The 20,363-nt window shown below is 38.1% G+C and overlaps 1 protein-coding gene and 1 long non-coding RNA gene across 2 annotated transcripts in view; both read right to left on the bottom strand.

The window, feature by feature from the left end:
* LOC116930699 (dopamine D2-like receptor) overlaps positions 1 to 20,363 on the bottom strand; it is a 46,021-nt gene that overhangs the window by 4,463 nt on the left and 21,195 nt on the right. The window contains exons 2-3 of the mRNA XM_045168556.1: positions 8,814 to 8,923; positions 4,609 to 4,861 (exon numbers count right to left, since the gene is read on the bottom strand). Of these exons, the coding sequence (XP_045024491.1) occupies positions 4,609 to 4,861; positions 8,814 to 8,923 (363 nt within the window). The remainder of the gene's footprint in view (positions 1 to 4,608; positions 4,862 to 8,813; positions 8,924 to 20,363) is intronic.
* On the bottom strand, positions 11,820 to 13,152 carry LOC123469485. Its single transcript, XR_006642742.1, has 2 exons — positions 12,014 to 13,152; positions 11,820 to 11,961 (listed from the first exon to the last, which is right to left on the bottom strand). It is a non-coding gene; the product is annotated as an uncharacterized LOC123469485 (long non-coding RNA).

Consider the following 20,363-nt stretch of genomic DNA (forward strand, 5'->3'; position numbering starts at 1 on the left):
ACGCCGCAGTGTCCAGGTGTGTTCATATGTATTTACGTGACACGCACAAATAAACATGTCTATATATATAAAAATATATGAAGAGAACCAAGTTCATTTGTTTTTATGGGGACATACCCGTATATATACAATAATAAACGCGTCTAGACTTGCCTGAGTAGCCCGTGACGACCGTGATTGCGCCGTGTTTTCATTTCCAAACAGCAGCGAACCCGAAAACTCGCGAGTCGACAGGGGCAACCCTTCCCATTAATTTGCGCGTTTCCATGGTTACCTCTGTGTGTGCATATATAATTATTTGGCTCGCGATGATGATGGGCAAAAGGCCGGCAATTGACAACAGCAAACGGCCATATGTACATGTACGATGACCCGTGTGTTATCATTAACGTAACACAGCACGAGGGCATTAAATTATGGACTTGATATAAATACACTCCTTTCCTGGTTAATTTCGAACTTTTTTTTTAAAGGGGGGGGGGAGAACTTCTCTGACGTGTTGGCTGACTGTAATCGACGCCACTGTAACGCAACTCGGTCGTTTAATGTTTTGATATTATACAAATAGGATGACGCATTTTGATGTTGTATTGTATACACGCGCGCACTGACAACTACGCCGCAAGAGGGATCGGATAATGAACAACGACGCCATTATTATTATTATTTTGTACGTCCAGTTAAGTTACATCGGTTGGCACAGAGATGGCATTTATTATGTAGATTAATACATTAGCGGCGTGCATGTCACTTACGTAATCCCTTTCCCCATTCCATGCCAAAGATCTTATTTTTGTTTTTTGTTTTTATTCAATTTCTCGCCAAGCCACGTGGAATTTGAGTCTAATGGAAACCCCCCCTCCCCTCTAAGGCATGTTTCGAACGAAATAATCTCATATGCTAATCCGACTCCTGTCCCACAAGCGTCGCCCCGGTTAAACACGCGCGTCAAAACCAATTGTATGCAACGCCATCTATGATATAAAAAAAAAAAAACAAAAAAACATGACGTAGTAATGACATGTCAAATACTACTATTCTGTGCCGGAGGCAATGGGCCTATTTTGTTTGGTCGGACTTGATCTCCCGATCATGAACAAATGAGATTTCCAATTTTATTTTTGCCGATGCGAAACAGCGTTGTCAGCTTCTTTGGACAGTAGACCCGCAAGCGTTGCCTCGAGGCATAGATTCATTTTTAACGAAATTAAAACAGCGAGACGTTTTTTAGTGAATAAGAAATGAATCTGCTGCGTCGCGACTGCATGGGAACATGGAAAGGTGTTCAACAGTTCATGTTTAATGCATTTAGTAGATCTTTCATCTCTTTCAATCGCAAACAGACTCGACGTACACGAGGACATTTTGAATCATTTTCTCTTGTGCCTCGGGGCTTTTTTTCTTTTTCAGGAGGGAAAAATGGCCGCCGATGCGAAATGGAAAAACACTTACCGTACAGAAAACGAGTTTCTGCTTCTTCGTTAAGGAAAATGCGTTTCATCATTTTTGTTGATTTCAAATTGAAAGAAGTGAACTTGTTTTCACCGACTCTGTTAGCTATCACCGCTCGTGATCATTTGTATAACTAAATAAAATAAAAAGTGACATGAAACTACCGTTTCTCTATACAGGCGGAGCCGTTTGTTTTCCAAGAAGTTTGTAACGAAGCAAAGTTGAAAATGATGGACGAGTATACATAAGATTCTCGTTGCGAATCGACAAAACAAAGATTATAGTTTTTAAAGAAAAGAAAAGTAAAACATAACGATGAGCCCTACAAAGTTGCAAGACTCGCCAGAAACTTTGATTAAACCAAATGTTTGAAGTCGACCAATGAAACGAGATGTCGATTTTTTTTTAAATAATGGTTAACTCGCAAAGTTCGATTTCAATTCGAGAATACGAGAAATGAAAAGAAAAACTTAACTTTAACACAAAGTTTCTTGTCACTCGTTATTACATTCATCTCTCGCTATATGAGAATTGTTTCCCTTTGTTTAAACTCATACTCGACTCGATCTTTAAAAACAAAAAATGTAAACTTGCAGATGAAAAATGTTTCATTTTGATGCTCAACGTGCAATTTAAAAATGGCTCCATTGGTACCGATAAACTCGCCTTGAAACTTTCTTTTAAGTTTTAAATATATATTTGATAAGAGTCGAATGGATATGTAGTCTACACAGAGGGCTTTAATATTCGATGTATCCGATTACAGGTTGCCATGGCAAACTGATAAACACAGCGCTAACGTGTGAGACGAGCACAAGCGTCTGAGATATATATAAAATAAAAATGTTTTCATTTTATTATTACTATTTTTCTCTTTTTCTCTTCAAAGAAATGGCTCTAAAACGTGTAGATACAGCACGGGTTATTGCTAATGCACGTTATCCAAAGTATATAACTATAGCGTCATTTTCACTTGAGAGCTTGTTGCCCAGAGGGGCCAGGTGTGTATACACACATATGCCAAGAGTAAGGAATCAGTTGAGCAGGTACAAGTCGAACTTCCAAACTCAATAGTTTCTTTTTGTGTTTGTGTGTGTGTGATTATATACACAATTCGGGCATTTTTTTTCGCGACAGAGAGACGCACCCAGCGTTGCCAATATCAAAAGTTGTCTGAGAAAGTAACTTGCACACCCACATATTTATCGCCGAGCCGCATCAGCCAAGTGAATAACTGGATGGTTGTAATAATATAACACCAGGTGACCTGTTATACACAGCCACGAATAATGGCCTCTTTTTTGTTGTTGTCTTGTTTGCTCTGCCTTCGCTTCGCACGCCGAGTGCTTTATACAACTGTCGCATAAACCGGTGTATACTTTCCCCGTATTCTAATACGAGTTAAGTTTATTTACATTTCAAAGTTGTTGTTTTGTTTTTTTATTTTACTGAGCACCTTGTGGGTGGGATAAAGACATACGACTGCACAGGGAATTAAATATACGAGCTTAGATGTAGTTTTTTTTCTATTTCTTAGATGTACTTATAGACCCGCCCTAATACCCCGATTGTAAGTATCTATTAAAAGACGAAATTAAGATGATTTACTGGATTTAGTGGATCAACCATTTACTCTATTCATTTCACAATCCTCATTTTTATTTACCCCCCCCCCTCTCTTCTTTTTTTTTCCCCTTCTCCATAAGCTCAGAGCCTCTCCTACCGTCATAATGGAAAAGAAAATTGAGCATGTAAAAAATAAATAAATAAGAAGTAATATATGCAAGTAGTTGATCTAAACAGAAAGGGGCCATAACGCCATATTACACAGTTCCTATAAGAGATGATATCAGGGGGATTGCCAAGTTTGCGTCATTCAGTAGATGGCGCACAAAAAAAAATTAAAAGAACTCAATAAAAAAAAAAAGAACTTTAACAAAATAACAAATAAATAAATAAAATAAAACGATTTCCAAACGGCGGGAAAATGCCCTGCGGCGTTCTCAAATTGCCGCGAGTCGATGCGCACGCATAATTTATAACAACCACACGTGTCAGTTCCTGTCATTATTTCCCCCGCCCCCCCTCTGCATCTATAGTTCGACACGTTTGTTATACCTTCGAATGTAAACAGCGTGCCAGACTATATTTTACGCGATCGTCCGTTATTATAGTAGATATGGAAATTTAGAATACACGAGGGAGCGGGAGCGGTCCGCTTTCGACGGTTATGCATGGAATACACAAGTTCAATCTTCTTTTTTTTGCAATTTTCTAACCTTTCGAGGGGAGCGTTGAAAAGTGAGAGATCAAACAACGTTGCCGAGAATCTCTTGAATATAAAAGCCAACGGCAAGGCTCTGAGCAAACCTCATTCAAAAAATCGGGAGGGACGCACTATCGCCTTATTTTGTTTGTTTTTTTCAAATTCAAAATGGTCTGCGGTCTACACACGTTGCACAATTGTGCTGATATCAGCAAGCCCTCCTTTCCCACCAATCAAATATGGGACAAGCCATGTTGTTACATCACTATATCGCCTGCGGATAACGCACGCCTACAACTTCGCGTAATTCCTACATAATTTAAATCCCCCCCCCCTCAAAAAAAATCAATAACAAAATAAAATCGCAATCATTTAATTTTTCTTTTCTTCAATAACAAAATAAAAAGACAGACGGTTCAAAATTCGATGTAAAAGGCGCAATTTTTTTTTGTTTGTTTTTTCTCTCTCTCTTTTTGGCGACAACGTGAGAGAAGAACACGAGTTATAGCCTCGGGATCAATAGCTTAATACGGGGTGGGGGGGTCCTTTCTGCTGCTCACGCTCGGTCGTGTACACGGTAGAATAATAATAATAATAATAATAATAATAAAGACTTTTTTTTTCTCGATATCGTTGTGTGTGTGTGTGTGTGTGACACGCATTTCCTCTCTGTTTTCTGGGTTGACGCGCCCATGTTTGTCTGCTCGAGATATATATGACCGACTGGCACGCGCTCACACGTATAACGACGTCTGTCACGCAAACGACCGTCAGGCTCGAACGCGGTCGAACCAAACACAGCGAATGGTGCTCTCCCCTCCCCACACACACACACCCCAGATTTAAAAAAATGATTAAAAGAAAAAGAAGAAAAAAAAAACTTTTATTACCTTGAAAATTTGATAGTAAAGGAAGACCATGATGATGCACGGAATGTAGAACGAAGAGAGGGACGAATAAATGACGAAATCCTCGTTGTAAAAGGCGCAATCGGTCGAGATGCGTCGCTCCGTGTTGTTCAATCCGAGGGTGATGGGTAAGCCGATAGCAGCCGAAATGGCCCACACGAGTCCGATGGTCAGCCACACCCGCTTGTGGTTCTTGTGACGGGCGTACTTGAGCGGCTGAGTCACCGCAATATACCTGAATAAAAAAATTTGCATATCTTAATTTCAAAATAATTTGCTAATTTTTTATTTTGAATGCGGACGGACGTTTAAGAGTTTGGTCGTGTCGATTACAAGAAAAATGTAAAGGTATCATGTCGATTATATGAGGGCGGAAAAAAAAAGACTTGACACACAGTGTGTGTAGAGGGCGTCGTGAGCCGTCGAGAAAGAAAAAATAAAATAAAGAATTCCGGTGCGCGATTGATTGGAAAGCACCGCCGACGTCAATAACACGCGCCATTGGGCAAACGGCGGCCGAATCAAATTGAACCTTTTTATTGTTATTCCATACGCGATCGGATCAAAACAAATTGGCAGACACAAGAAAAAAAAAGGCAGAACGAATGAACGAAGAAAAACAGAAAAAAAAAAAGGTCAGAGGAGATGAAATCAAGACCAATGGGTCTATATATAATAATAATAATAATAAAAATAATAAGAAGCGAGGGACTTTGACGCTGCGCTATTCCAGTCCGACGCTCTTTATTGCATTCTTCAAGATGTTGCTCGTATCGTGTATTATAAGGACAAACTACAGAGAAGACGAAGATCCTCTTACGGCTCTTCGTCGTCATCAAAAGACATCATTTCCTAATATAAATCTTAGCATTTCGATTTATTACCGACGATAAGACAAACGCGCAATTATGTCTTCCCTTTTGCCTTTCTTTTTTTTTTCAAATTTTAGATTCGGTTTGAGACGCGCCCTACGTCAACACGTCAACGGTTGACATTTGAATAAATCATTAGTTTATTGATGTTCTGTAAATGAATGAAAGATTATTGCGCATTTGAATAAAGTATCAATTTGCTCATCAATAACTTAGTTGCTGTGTGTGAATGAATTCAAGATTATTGCGCGTTTTGAAAAGCTGGGGATGCCGGAAACCTTCATCTCTAATTGAAGGGCATTTAACTTTAATGCCCATTCAAACAGCCGACAAGAATTTAAGTTTAGTCTACACGAACGTCTACGACGAATTATTTACTTTAATGAATCCGTGATCTTTTTATAGCGTCTGTTTCTAGTTCCCGCTTTTTCTTTTTTTTTGTTTTTCACGATTTCATTATGCATGTCGTTGATCATGTTTAATACCTTTAGCTTAACATGTCCTTCCTTTTTGAATGCGAGAGCTGACCTGTTGGTAAATACTTTATTAACCCGTTTTAATGGTTAACTTTTCAATGCTTTTCTCTCTCTATAGCACGAAAAGCTCTTAAAATATTTAAGAGTTACATTTAACTTACAGAAATTGCGCCTTTCGTCGGCTATTCCCCCCCCATAGAATGATCGAAATTCAAAATAGATTTTTTTTTTTTTTTTCTATGGCTGCCTCGTCTGCAATTTGTAGACTCGTGCCCTCATTAAAAATACATTTGAAACTCGTCCAAAGTTTTCGATTTTCTTTTTCTTGCACACCTATTTCTCTACCAGCAATTGAATCGCCTTCGTGTAGCTAACGGCATGGCCCCCGGGGGTGCAAAAATGCTTTAAAAAAAAAGAATACGACTGTCTGAATGTTTTCTCTGTATCCAATATCTTTTAAACGATGATAGATGGCCGAGATACACGCGGATGCTGTTGTTTGCAAAGCCATCAAAACATTCATCAATAACAGACAACTGGCAACGCTGCAAAATAGAACTACCTATTCTTTATGACCGCAAACGACTGCTCCGATTTTACGTAGAAAAAATAAAAAAAACTAAAACTAAAAGAAGATTGTGACGAGTACAATAAAAAAAAAAAAAAAGACAATTGACTGCTGCGTGCTGTCATTCTACAATCGTACGGGGAAAAGAACACGAAAAAGAAAAGAAAAAACACGCTATATATTCGGCACGCTCCACTTGTCTGTGTCCTACGATTTCGGCTTGGTGATCATTCGTCTATAAAAACTCAACACACACACACACACGGATGTTCTATGTGTGTGTACAGTGAAAGATTGGATGTATAGGCAGCGGAGCGTGCACAGACGGGATGGAATCACGTCCGTCAACTTGGTGGGGTTTGCACAGCCACTGCTCAAGGTGGTGGCGCTGCGTACCGCACACACACCACCTACTTGTCGTCGTCGTCGTTATTTACAAGTCCAGACAAGTACCTCACGGACGGCGGAAAAAATGGGGACGAAAATTAAATGCTTGTCCTCTGTCTAAATACACTTTACTTGATTGCACAGAGCGCAATTGCTGTATCGTTTAGTTCCCTTCCTCACACTTCCAGTTTCCCAAGTGTTGATTCAATAAAAATACTTTTGTGATTCTTCTTTCATTCTATTTCTGTTTGGGTCCGTTTGCTCGAACGTGTTGCGACGCGAGAGATCATCAACGCTGAGATGAAAACAAATTGGCTTCGCATTCTCGAGTTTGTTGATCAGAGAGTCACGACTTTCGTTGGCCTTCAGTCGTGTGCACATAAAAAAAAATTTGTCTTTTTTTTCGATTGTATTGCCTAAACTTGTCGTCCATCGTTTTTTTTTCTAGATAAAAAAAAACGTGGTATCATTTGGCCAAAGGGGGGGATAAGAAGAAACACGGATCTGTACTTTAAGTAAACCAAAAGCAAAACACAAAACAAGAAGAAGCGTAAAGTAACGTTTTACGAAGGGGGGGGGGAGAAAAAAAAAAGACGAATGGGAAAGGATGTGCACGAGGCATCTCTGATTGGCTTCTAATTCGCCTTCGAGACAAGGATTTACTGCCTGGGGCTGTCTACTCTTGCTCCCCTAAGGCTTTCGCCTCCGGCTCTAGCCCCCTCTGGCATTGTGCGTTGACTCGCATTTGCGTGATTTTTCCCCATTTCATCCGTTTTTCCTGTTTGCATCTATTTTATACGATCCTGTATATGTAAAACTTTCTTTACTTGTAGAGCAAACCACAGTTCGATGACGATGTTGAACTAGTCAAACAGCGAGGCAAAAAAAAAAAAAATTAGGTTGCTGTATAGCATAAATCGAATCTCTTTCTGCGAACAAGTTGATAGTTTATTTCGAGCTTTTTGGTGAAATGTAATCTTTTGTGATGATTTTCTTTTTCTGGGTTGAAAGATCAAACTCCAAAACATGTTTTGCTTTTAATTTAATTTTTTTTTAAATAATCATTCGTCTGAGATGGAGCATATCATAATAGTTCGAGAAATAACGTTTTTCTTCGGTTCTGTCTGACGCAACAGCGGGGACTTGGTTTCAAATCGCCGATTTGCCATTTCAATTTTTAAGACATTTCACTAAAAACTTTTTTGCTTTCACATTTTAAGTTTCTTAGATTATTATTATTTTTTTCAGTTGCGACTCACGTCTTTGGCCAGCACTTTGGATTAAAAGACGTTCGCAATATCTCGCAAATCAAAAAGCAACAAACGGTAGCCTACAGTCAATAGATCGACCGGAACGTAAGAAAATAAGAAAAGAGACGACGAATAGGAAAAAGAACAACGAAAAAGAATCAGAGCCTTCCAATTGAGCGTGCACTAAAAAAAAAAAAACACGAGAACGAGGTGAGGTTTTGCCGTGCACGTCGAATCGATCGTCGATCCCTATCATCCCGTTTCTTGTTTTTTCTATTCTTTCCTTTTCTTGTTACTCACGACGCCAATGGAACGCACGAATGTCTTGGCAGGAGGAGGAGTTAGATACACATTTTCCATTTCAAAAGCAAGGCAGCGCACACACACACTCCGTGTAGCAATGGTGTTTGAAAACTTGTCGGAAATTTGTGAGCTCAAAAACAAAAATGTTTGCATACGTCTTTTCGTGTTTACCCACCGTCTGCACCGTGTATGCTAATTACTACTGCACGTGTTTCGAGCCTCATTAGATGTGTTTTCGAATAGAACTTTTATGAGATATGCGAAATGTAGTTCATTAAATTTTGCCGTCGTTGCTTATTCAAATGTGACTAGGTAAACACTTAATATTTACCTGTCAATGCTGATGGCCACCAAGTTGAGGATGGACGAGGTGCTGCACGTCACGTCCATGGCGATGTAAAAGTCGCAGACGACGTCCAGGAGATCCCATTTGGCGTTCACCTGAATAAAGTGAAATAAAAAGATGACACGTGTTAAGTTATTAAATTTTTTGGAATTCATGTTTTTATTTTAAGCTGAAAAAACTTTCACGTTGATATGCAAAACAACTAATGAGTGTCTGTACCCTTTAGTTGGAATTTCTAGATAGCTGTCGTGTATCATTTACACACAGCGACAACATTTCACGCGCAACTTAATTACGTTGGATCGATTTTATCCAATCAAAGGCGTCAATTATTTTTTGCTGAGCAGACCGTTAAAATTCGTAGAAGAACCCTAACAGCGAACAAACAACAAAATTAAAAATGAGGACATCACACACGATTTACCCTGATTGAACAGGAAAGAAGAGATTGTTTAACTTACGTATTATGCCCCCGACTACTGTTGCTCAATCTTAATAGAATAATTCACAATCAAAACTCGATTCTCTTCACGTTTGAAACAGTCTAAACAAAAATGGCCGCCCACCTCGTGTCACTGTGGATCAACTGTTCAATTACTGCGAAATTGAACTAAAATGTTTCTTTTAAAGTTCACTAGACTTCACACTGCGTGCACAGTCTCACCAATTCGTCCTGCCTACTGGGAAAGGTTACGACATTCATCACAGCCCTTAGGTGGGCAACCCTTTCACAGAGAAGGAAGGGTAAGAAACAGAAAAAAGCTTTCATGATCGTGGGAAGACGGTGGGAGGGGGGAACAAAATTTGATGCAAAATTGTTCAGCTCTAGGGAATTGGTTGTGAAAATTGTCGAGCCCCAAGTGCAAAGAGTATTAAAGACAATGAGATTTCCATGGTAGTTCAAGGGCATCAAGGAGGTGGGGGAAGCAAAACCAAAAATTGTTTTCAAGACAAAAACAATATGTAAATCTGCCCAAGGTCACCCTAAACTCAAAACACTTTCAAATGAATAAACAAAAAATTATCTTATAATCTTGCCTAATCACGTACAAAAATAGATTGATCCACTCTTTCTATGGCCACGTGTTTTAATTAGCGCGACAGGGATCTCGTTGATTGATGGATGACTCACAATTGGGACACGGTCAGTCTAACGAAAGTTCTCCCCATCCTCTTTCTTTCTAATTTTTCGTACGTGTGTTGCTGGTTTATTTATATGGCTTTGTGTAAAACACAGAAGATTAAAAGTTAGGCCTTATTAGCCCACCTAGTACCTGTTGTTGTACACGAAAAAGGAGAGAATCGAACACAAGCCGACAACGTTGTGAACAACAACAAAAAACTAACGTGGTACCTTTCGAGAGCTAACGAGCTTTTCTTTTCCGAGAAAAGCACGAAAATAACAATCAACTGGCGCTTAATAAATACAGAAGACGTCATCAGGTTGAGAAAGCATTGTAATCATTGGCAGCCCGATATTCTAGGCCTATTGTTTTCTCGCTTCGATTCTCTTCTCCAAAACATGTGCGATAGGGAGGCCGCCATTCGATGCGTATAGAATGAAGCCTTGGGCGATATGTAATTACTAATTGGAAGACATCTTCGTCGTAAAATAGAAAGCCATAATAAAAAATACGAAGCCTGTAAGTAAATGAGAAGTGGGCTTGACGGCCGTTAATAGGCAACTGAGGCCATCAATGCTATTTCTAGGATTTTTTTTTATTGTTTCTCGCCTCGCATTGAGATCTGGTTTCATTTCTTTTTTAGGTTAGAGACGTAGGTGTACTCCATTTGGGAATTTAATAATAGTCATAGTAATAAAGGTAAAGTAGCACATTTACAGAGTTAGCTGTTTTCAGCCTCCCCCCTGGAGAAGACTTTAATTAATGTAGTGGCTCGTGTTTCTCTACTTTAGTAATTCAATTAGATTTATAGCCTAATAATGGAGCCAATTAGTTTTACGGCTGTATATGAATAACCATTAAGATTTTTAATGAAAATCGCCTAGACTATCAAACAGAAAGAAGCTCTGGTCTTTGTTTAACTAACGTTTAGTGAAAGTGTGCTGGGCAAGCTCCAATGCTCAGCACGTTGCAAAATTTTTTAAATTAGAACGACAGTTTTTTTTGTCCAATCAATCAATAAAAATAAAAATAATCGTTAGAAGAGCAATTCAAACTCTGCGATATTGTGGGTCCGCATGGGTTAAATCCAATCGTGAAATGAAATGCTTCTCTGATAATGATTATGGCAATGGCGTCGAAAGATCCTGTTATGACACAGACGCTCTTCATTGAAGACTTCGCCTTCTTCGTTAATAAAAAAAGAACGAAATTCAAGAAGGCAATATGAAGTGAGATAGAAATTTTAAGTTGAAGAAACCCAGAAGAGAATAATATCGCCCATCAAGCTTATGGAGCTATAATATAGGTTCGCCCCTCTCGACAGCCATCCACTTGGCTTCGTTCATCAGATCGATAGAGCGTAAGCGATGCGTTCTCTTGTTTTTTTCTCTCTTTGTGTGTGCATGCTGAAAAATCAAGTCTCTTAATTAATCGATGTGACTCAGCCGTGCCATTCAAAGACTCTTCACTCCGTTGCAGCCCATGTTGGCTCTACCGTTGAATTTTGATTAACTCTAGTGCAAATGCACTGATATTATTGATAGAAATTTAAGTTTTGATTTGAGATGGTTGTCCTCACGCTAATCCTGCTCAGTGTAAGTACGTGCATAATTAACGAGGTGCTGCATTTCCTACCTACGTTTGGTTGAATTTGTCACGTGAGCACTGCATGCAGAAATATCGAGGATATACACATCCAGATCTATCGGTATATCCTCTCGTTGACGTGAATGCTTTTTCACGACGTGTCAATCAAAAGATTGCGTGTGACACCAGAAAGAAAAATGACAAACAAAAATCTAGGATCGCTGATCCCACAAAGGCCATTACAATGGTAAACATTGTGGCAAAAGGAACAACAGTTCAATTCAACAGAGCAGAAAACATTTTATTCATTTCAAGTCAAACATATGAGATCGCTATGATGTGCTCTTTAAATTTTACTGTCTTATGCTTTTGCTGCTTTGAAGATAGCTGCAAAATTAGTGTTGCTTGAATCTGTGACTTTGCTATTAGTTTTCACAATTAAATTAAGCAGTAAATAACATGATAGTCGAATACCTGTCAATGTTCTGCAAGTTTTCCTTTTCTAGTCAATGTAAAACAGGCATGGATATCCTTTAATGTATAAATCCCACAAAAATCAATTGTGGATGAAAACTTAAATCAAACAGTTTAGGCAGCCAATTAATTAGATATGTAAATGCTCTATTAAAGTACTCATCTAACAAGTTCCTCTTTTTTTTTTGGCTTTCCAGATTTTGATTCAGCCAGTGACATCCCCTGTATTATTCAAAGTTTGCCTTGTTCTTAATTAAATATCGGTATCCAAGTTCGGCAGCCACCTGTCAAGAAATATGCACGTTGATGGTAAGAACTATTTTACATTTACAACTGAAACGTTATTTTTGCTCATCATCCAGCAGATGTTTGTATACGGTGACATCGCAGCACTACAATTTGGGATTTCCAAAGCGGAAAGTGGTGTGTCACCAGCTCACCACCGATCTTTGTGCCGTACAAAATCCGAGTCTACAAGATTCGACGGCTGGATGAACAGTGTCACGAACGTAACCAGAAAAAAAAAAAGGAGTTTGTATACACGGTAAAGAAAAAAAAAATTAGATTATATTTAGCCCCATTGCAAAACAGAAATGGCTGTCCCTAAACACAACAAGAACCTCCCCGAAAAAGAGGCAAAGACACGGTGCCTTTTTTTTTCGTGATTTTTGCTGTATGGCTCTAATGTACTCTATAGTCAGATCTCTTTCCTGTCTGTGATGTTGGCTGCTATTACGCTCTCTCGCTTTCAAGATAACATGTATATAATATTTTGCAGTGAACTCGTCGGTCGTTCTACAGAAGGAAATGAGAATGTCAAGCTTGCCTTTTTGCACGCCATCGCAACAACGACAAAAACGTCAACATCCATTTTTATTATTATTTTTTTCTTACATAAAACAACTTGGGGATAGTGACTCTTTCTATACGTAACGATTTTTTCTCCGCACGTATGTAGATATTTCATCGGGGTCGCCACGCCTCGCATTTAAACGCGATCTACCTAATTCTGTTAGCCCGTCACACACAAAGTCCACACGACTACGTCACGACATTTATTTATTTTATAAGACGATGCAAAAAACTTGTTTGTCGCACAGGTTTCCAAGATTACTTTAAACAGCTTCTTGGTATTACGATTTAAAATGTTATATCTTTTCTGTAAAAGAGAAATAAATAAATAAAAGAAAAGGATTTTATTTTATTTTGAAGAACAACACTTGTTCTTTTTTTCGACTGCCGTTCTAAAGACTAGTGGGTGGACACGCAACGACGTCACTCGTATAACACAGCAGCTGTTCGGTATGTAGTATAGAGAACCATCAAAAATTGGCGTGTCTGTGTGATATATCGTATACACACGTCTGTAAGATTGTGTGTGCGTGTCTGTTTTTGGCCCTTTCTGTTTATCCGGTGAATGTACACGTCTCTTTACTTTCATTTTGAGTTGCCCTTATCTTTGCGGGGGAGACCGGAAACGCCTACAACAAGAAACAGAAAAATGCAATCGTATATCTTAATCATGGTTTTAGTAGTCTATCTATAGGAAAATTGGAGTAAAAATAAAGAACATGATCTAACGGACTAGTTGACGCGCAATCGTTGGCCATCGAATGAAAAAATCGGTCCCAACGTCATGGTTTAACACGCCGCCATTTTGCATCGCAGGGACGTTGATTGCCACCAAAGATCACATTTAAACAATATCTGTTTGGATGGTATGAAAAATTTATGTGTCAATTTGAAAATTGCAAAAATAATAAACGCAGGTGTGTCTACCCTTGGGTACCTAAATTCATCTAGAAAAAAAGTGGAGTAGAGGTTGGGATTCGAACACTCGACTCGTTGAGCTACCGAAGGATATACGACCTTAAAAAAAAAAAGGGTTTTTTTACGGTCTTCTTCGTGAGCCAGCAGAACATTTGTATACATAAAGCAGTCGCTATTTGTAAAGATCATTTTGACGTGTAAAAATGCACAAACAGATCCGATATGAAGGAGGAATTTATACGAATTGGGAGGAGATCAGAATAAAACTGGCAAAGAAGAGCGAAGAGCTGCCGTGGCAGTTTGGTCGTGACAGCTGGGGTACCACCCATTTACACATAAAAAGTGGGAGCCAGTATTATATAGAGGATGCTGGTAAATCTATACGATGTCTTTAAAGTGTGCCCGTGTATACACCATGGGTGCCAACCTTTCCCCTCTCTGGCGAAGAATTTACACGATGATCTATATACTATAACGCCAGCGCCACTTGGCGTTACCCTACACAAACATGCAATAATCTAAATTCCTCCCAAAAAACTGTGCGATAAGGGGACAGATACTTTGCAAAACCAAAACTGTGTATATGACGTCATTAAAAAAAAGCGTTTCAATTATCAACGCAACACCGTTTAATTCACAGATCGATGAACATAATTACGTAAATTCCACCACATCTTAAAAACATGCCATTTCTTTTTTTCACTCTAACTAGTTTTCGTTACTAATTGCACACAAGGATTCGCTGGATGTGCAAAAGAGAAAAATGAAAGCCATCCGTCAATAGAGGAATCCCGTATAGTCCTTCAACCCGTCTGGCACGTAGATTGGATATAGTTCTGATTGGATTCTTTTACCGTCTTCAACAGCTGTCTATCCTCTCCCTTTTCGCCTATACTTGTCTATAGATATATTTCTAAACATATATTATACACAGCCAACGCCCTATATATTTGCTTCTCTAATATACAGCTGCTGTGGCCTTCTTCTATGTATCGATTGTACATAAATCCTCCCCCCCCCTTTTTTTTTTTACTTTCTTTCTTCGAAAACGCTAAAGCGAATATGTTGATTGAATAGCGTCATCCCGGTTTGCCAATCTGCATTCTCTTTTTCTACGAAGCATTGAAACAAAACCAAAGATATCGACTGATGATGAAATACTTCTTCAATAAAAAACAAAAGCGTTCGATAAAAGGAAAAAAAAATTAGTAATTATAATCTAGATTTTAATGAAGGTATTCAACTGTATAGCGAGTCGATGTTACAGTCCTCTGATTCAACATTTCCCCCCCTTTATACTGATGACGTTTTGTATACATCCATGAATTGCGAAAAAACGGACCCCTGTCAGCTGATTGAGATTCAATGCGTCTAATTAGAATGGGTTACGTATGTATACACATGTATAAAAGATTGGGGATGAATGTATTTGTAGTCTCTATAATACGTTAAAGAATTGAAGGACCACTTGTGTTTTGCTGGGATGTCGTGCGGAAACAAAGAAAAAGAAATGTCCAAATCACGGTGACTTGATGAGCAGCAGCAGAGTTGCCAGCCGGAATAAATCGGTTTAGCTGTCCTGATTTTTCGTATATACGTCGTTTTTTTCTTTATGTACAGAATAAATAAATAAATAAAGAAAACAAAGATGGATGTAACCAATTGGAGTGGTCTATCTAGTGTCCTGATCGAGTAACAGCACAATTGTTTTCGTTATAAAAATGCGTAAGTAGTCTAACGATGAAATTACCAATCGGAGCGGAAAACACGTGTGTAGATTGGCGTGTAATCAACTTTATACTTTTCTCAGGTGACTATTGATGGCCTTTTTTCTTGTGTGCTGCGTCTTTTCGACGGGCTCCATTTTTGTGCCCTTTTCATTGATTATAGTAGGCGTAGAAAATGGTTGAATCGGGATTTATTGTAACGGGTATATCGACAAACCAAAGCGGAAAGTGAGTAAAAAAAAAAAAAAATCACATCACACAAAGAGAGATTTTTTAGAGATGAGAAAGCGATTGACTTTAAGTCTCCCCTTCCCTTTTTTTTCATTTCTTTTTGTCGTTCACTGGATAGCCCATATAGAGCAGCGAAAAGGGCATATAGCGTGACAGGGTGCGTGCTGCTGTTTGGCAGGCACATTTGGGTTCACCCATTTGTGTCCCTGGACGTAAGCCAAAATCAACGGCATTCACTTACTCTTTGAGGGAAAGAAAGGGAGGCAAATGTCTCAACTAGTCCATCTACTCAATCTCTCCCCCCCAATTCTTTGATTGTTTATTTATTTCTTCATTTTTTTGTTTACCGTTCTGCAAAGTAATATAACAAATCGTCGGCAGGATGTGAGGTTGATCCCAAGTGAGCGAGAATGGAGAAAATCAACAAATTGTTATTCAATCAACGATATAATCAATAACAAAACAAACAATCAAACAACAAACCAAACGATATAAACAACAGCTTTCGTCATTGTTTACCAACCGAATTTTAGTAAATAAAATCAAAAAATCTTGAATATAAAATTTTAAAAACTGTTTCGGTATATTATGACATTCAAAATAATATACGTTTAAATGAATATTCGTAGAAAATTCGAGTATATAAACCTAACGAAAATGCTGAATGGATAAGAAAAAAAAGGGGCATTAGACAGGAGGATTGGCTGTGCAAATAGCGGGGCACTTGCTTCGTATTGAACACCCAAGTGGACGATATGCTATAGTCTACATTTTATTATCTAATGCAAAACACATATTATATATAAACGTGCCTGAATCATCATCTGATTGATATTCCATATACGTACATATACGCCATTTCGCACTAGTTATGGAAAACGTTTCGAACGCTCTGCACACTTTTTTTTCTTGTTTCGATTTATTTACATTTCGCTCGCGATATTGGCCCCATCGGTGCACACACGTTCTATGCTAATTCCCCCCTCTTTTTTTTTCCAGGGATCTCAAGTGTCACCAACGGCATCAATCCCCCGCACTTTCTATACATGTACGAATTGTTAATATTTCATTATATTGCTGGAATAGGTCTATCCAAGTTAAACTGAGACTGAATTGACATTAAAGTTTATCATGAAAGTTTATCATCAAGCATTGATCGAGATTTGATTGCATTCACTTTTTCCATCTATGCTATACTCTATATTAATGATGAACAACCATATATCAGAGTGCAATCGTGATTGAGTGGGTGGGTTACATTCTTTTTTCACTCAATTCTTCAAGAAGAAAAAATGGTCTGTCTGGCCTATATATATATATAGGTGGAACACGCGGAATCAGTCTAAACGTAATAGAAAATAAAACTGGCAACTGTGTAGCGAATAGAAAAGTATAACAATACACAAAGGTGGGAATCCAACTTGCCGAAAAAGTTGTGCAACAATAGATGTCACCCAGGCACGTCTCAACAAGAAAAAGTATACCCCCCCCCCCCCAAAAAAAAGGAAGGAGATGATGATAAGAAAAAGACAGCAAATAAAAGGAGCGTACAAGGAAATAATAGTGTGTTTATTTAGATGGATATACATAAAGGAAACACCCACTCTTTCTTCGATGCGGTCTATAAACTCCATGACCAGCTCATTAAATATTCAAGCGACCGGTTGCGGAAGACGCAAAGAAAGTTGGTAAGGAAAACATAATGTTTTCAGAATACCCTACATTTGGTTGAACAAAGCTAATCGATAAATATATATACAGTGACCGCCATGTATCGACGTACAGACTATTTATAGATTCACAACGAACGAGTAAAGATAGCCTGAGGCGATAAAGTATCGACTATCGAAATAAATCGATTTTTTAAAACACGAAAACTAGAATCGGCCGTTGACCAGAGGACATTGTCATCACGACGATCGTTCTAAAACATTGTAACAACGTCCCCATACATTTCATTTAATGTTGATATTAAAAATGCTAAAAATAATATTCTCAACCCACGTGATTATTATAGCAGACTACATGTAGTGCGTCTCTGCTAATCGAACTGAAATGCCATGTGAAACTTGCCAGTGAGTCGAACTTGACGATTAGATAACCTGCCCCAAAGCATTCAAAATATAGCAGAATCTATTCCATGTATGTATCGTGTATATACGTACCCTCTCGTACAAAATAGGTGGCGCTTGGTACACATACACTAATGTAGAAAAAAAAATAATTCTAAGAGATGAATAATTTAAAAAATGGAAAGCTATTTTTTTTTTAAGGATCGAATTCTTTATAATATCGGATCATTTAATGATGGGAGCTCGTTGCGGTACAATTGCGACCGAAAATCCAATAACGTTCGTCTTTTCATTTCCCCTTCAAAATATACACCAAAGCAGCAACTATGTAGAAAAGAGAAAAGGCAAATGAAATACGTTGAATTTTCTATACAGAAAAAAAATTTTAAAAAGAAAAAAAAAAAGGGGGGGGGGGAGGAAATCTATAATATCGAGAGTCTATAAGGATTTTGCCGCTCCAATCGTTTGGCAGTAAATGACAGCCATACGAACGTGATGACACAGATTGAGAGAAAAATCGATCGAAATGAGCAACGGTTCGAGTCGCGTCATTCACTGGCGAACTTTTTTTTTTACATTAAATGATTTAAACGTCTTTGGAAAACGTGATTTTGTTCATCAATTTATTATAGTATAAAATGCATAATTTCTTCTAAATATTCAATACTTTTTTAGAATACGAAAAGGTCAAATTCATCTTTAGGTATAAAATGATGGGATCGATGATGACCTTATCAATTACAGACGCATCCTTTGTGATGATCCCATTCGAAACACTGTCAATCGATATCTTTATAGAATATATATAACGATCAACCGCATTAGATATATTTTTTTTTTCGAAATTCAATTCAATCGGCTTGATTTCCCGAATGGCTGAAGTCAGTTCCATTTTGTTGTTGTTGAACATCCTCTTTCGTCATAGGGGCCCCAAATCAAATCACTGAATGATATAGAATCAAGAAAACAGCAGCTCGCACAAACGTATATGGATAATAAAAAAAAAAGGAAATAAATTGAAATCAGATTAAAAGAAAAGGCAATTTGAAAGAACCCTTCCCATAAATATATAAGAAGAACGATCTCTATTATATAAAGGACCAGCAGACGGACTCGCATTCATGTTTTCTTATATTGAGGGAAATCGAAATGATTGAATCACTTGGGTTTCATTCTTTTTTATTTTTTTCAATCGACCACTCCTGCCGGCCAACTCACGAAATTGCATCGCCTTTGTTGGCAGCAAATATGTGGGTCTACAAGTCCGTTGTGATCGTTATGCAATTGCGACGAAATTGTTTGCCAACTGCATTTCACACAACCTATTTTGGTGAGCAGGGCAACTTGTCCAAGTGGCTTGTCAATCACATAATCGTCCAGCTCAGCTATTTCGGATTATTCAACACAGTCTTTAGTATATTATATACTATATCTATATATGGTTTCTTGTGCTATAAGACGTAAGCAGCCTATACTCGCCGAAGGCAGGTTTCAACGAATGTGTAACGCAATGATGGATGTGCACGCCTCATCCATCATTTATCCCATTGCTTGTTGTGTATTACGCAAGAACGTAAAAAAGATTGTAGATATATACAAACCACATGCTGTTGATCTACTTTTGATAGCCGAACGGGATGCTGCATTGTGTACGGAAATTCAATACTATGTGGCCATTATATATATGTAGCCAACAAGACGTCGGTTCGAGGAAAAAGAAAAACATTTTCTGGGGCCACGAGGGTTGTGTATATCTACAGAGCAACGTGATAGGGTCATCAACAGATATGAAAGAAGTTTGTGAGTATAGAAACATGAAAACCGATAGCTTCTCGCTGCTGCTTTGCGATGGTGTTTTTATTTGAAACGAAACTTTAATGTTTGCTGCTGGATATTATAATAAACGTAAATGGTTCAACGTATATTATATAAGAAAATGTTTTCGGTGTGGGGTGTTGATGATCGTTGATTTATCGCGTTTGAATATTTTTTTAGAAGGCCCATCTTCAATTGAACTGAAGAATTTAAAATTATATCTTTATTTTGGAGGGCTTTGTGTTCTCCGTATAAGGAAAGGGCGTATATAACTCACGTGTTTACATCAGCTGTTATTATGACGACCGCAACCTCTTTCTATATACTATAGGAAGGAGATGATGTAACAGGATTATTTTGTTATGTGTCTGTATCTTACGTCTAAAATCCTGTGTCCTACATAAGTTGTTTAAGCTCGAAAGAAATTAGTTTTTAGTTTATTGACGGAGACGGACTCGTGTTGAATATGACTGCTCTATATACGCTATAGCTATATACATATTGGCTGTGTAATAAACTGGTGGATTAAAGGCGACGTAAAAATGTTGGCGATAAATCGCGTTATCGAATTATATAACTGGCACATGCGATGAAAGAACATGAAACGAAGATGCTGTGGCCCTATAAAAAATGGTGATTCCATTTGGTCAGCAAGTCAATTGGGTCCATTAGAAAAGCCATTAAAATCGCCTACATAAAAGAAATAGTTCGACTATTTTTCCATGTTAATTTAAC

The sequence above is a fragment of the Daphnia magna genome, linkage group LG1 (assembly GCF_020631705.1).
Source record: "Daphnia magna isolate NIES linkage group LG1, ASM2063170v1.1, whole genome shotgun sequence".
NCBI classification, from domain to species: domain Eukaryota; kingdom Metazoa; phylum Arthropoda; class Branchiopoda; order Diplostraca; family Daphniidae; genus Daphnia; species Daphnia magna.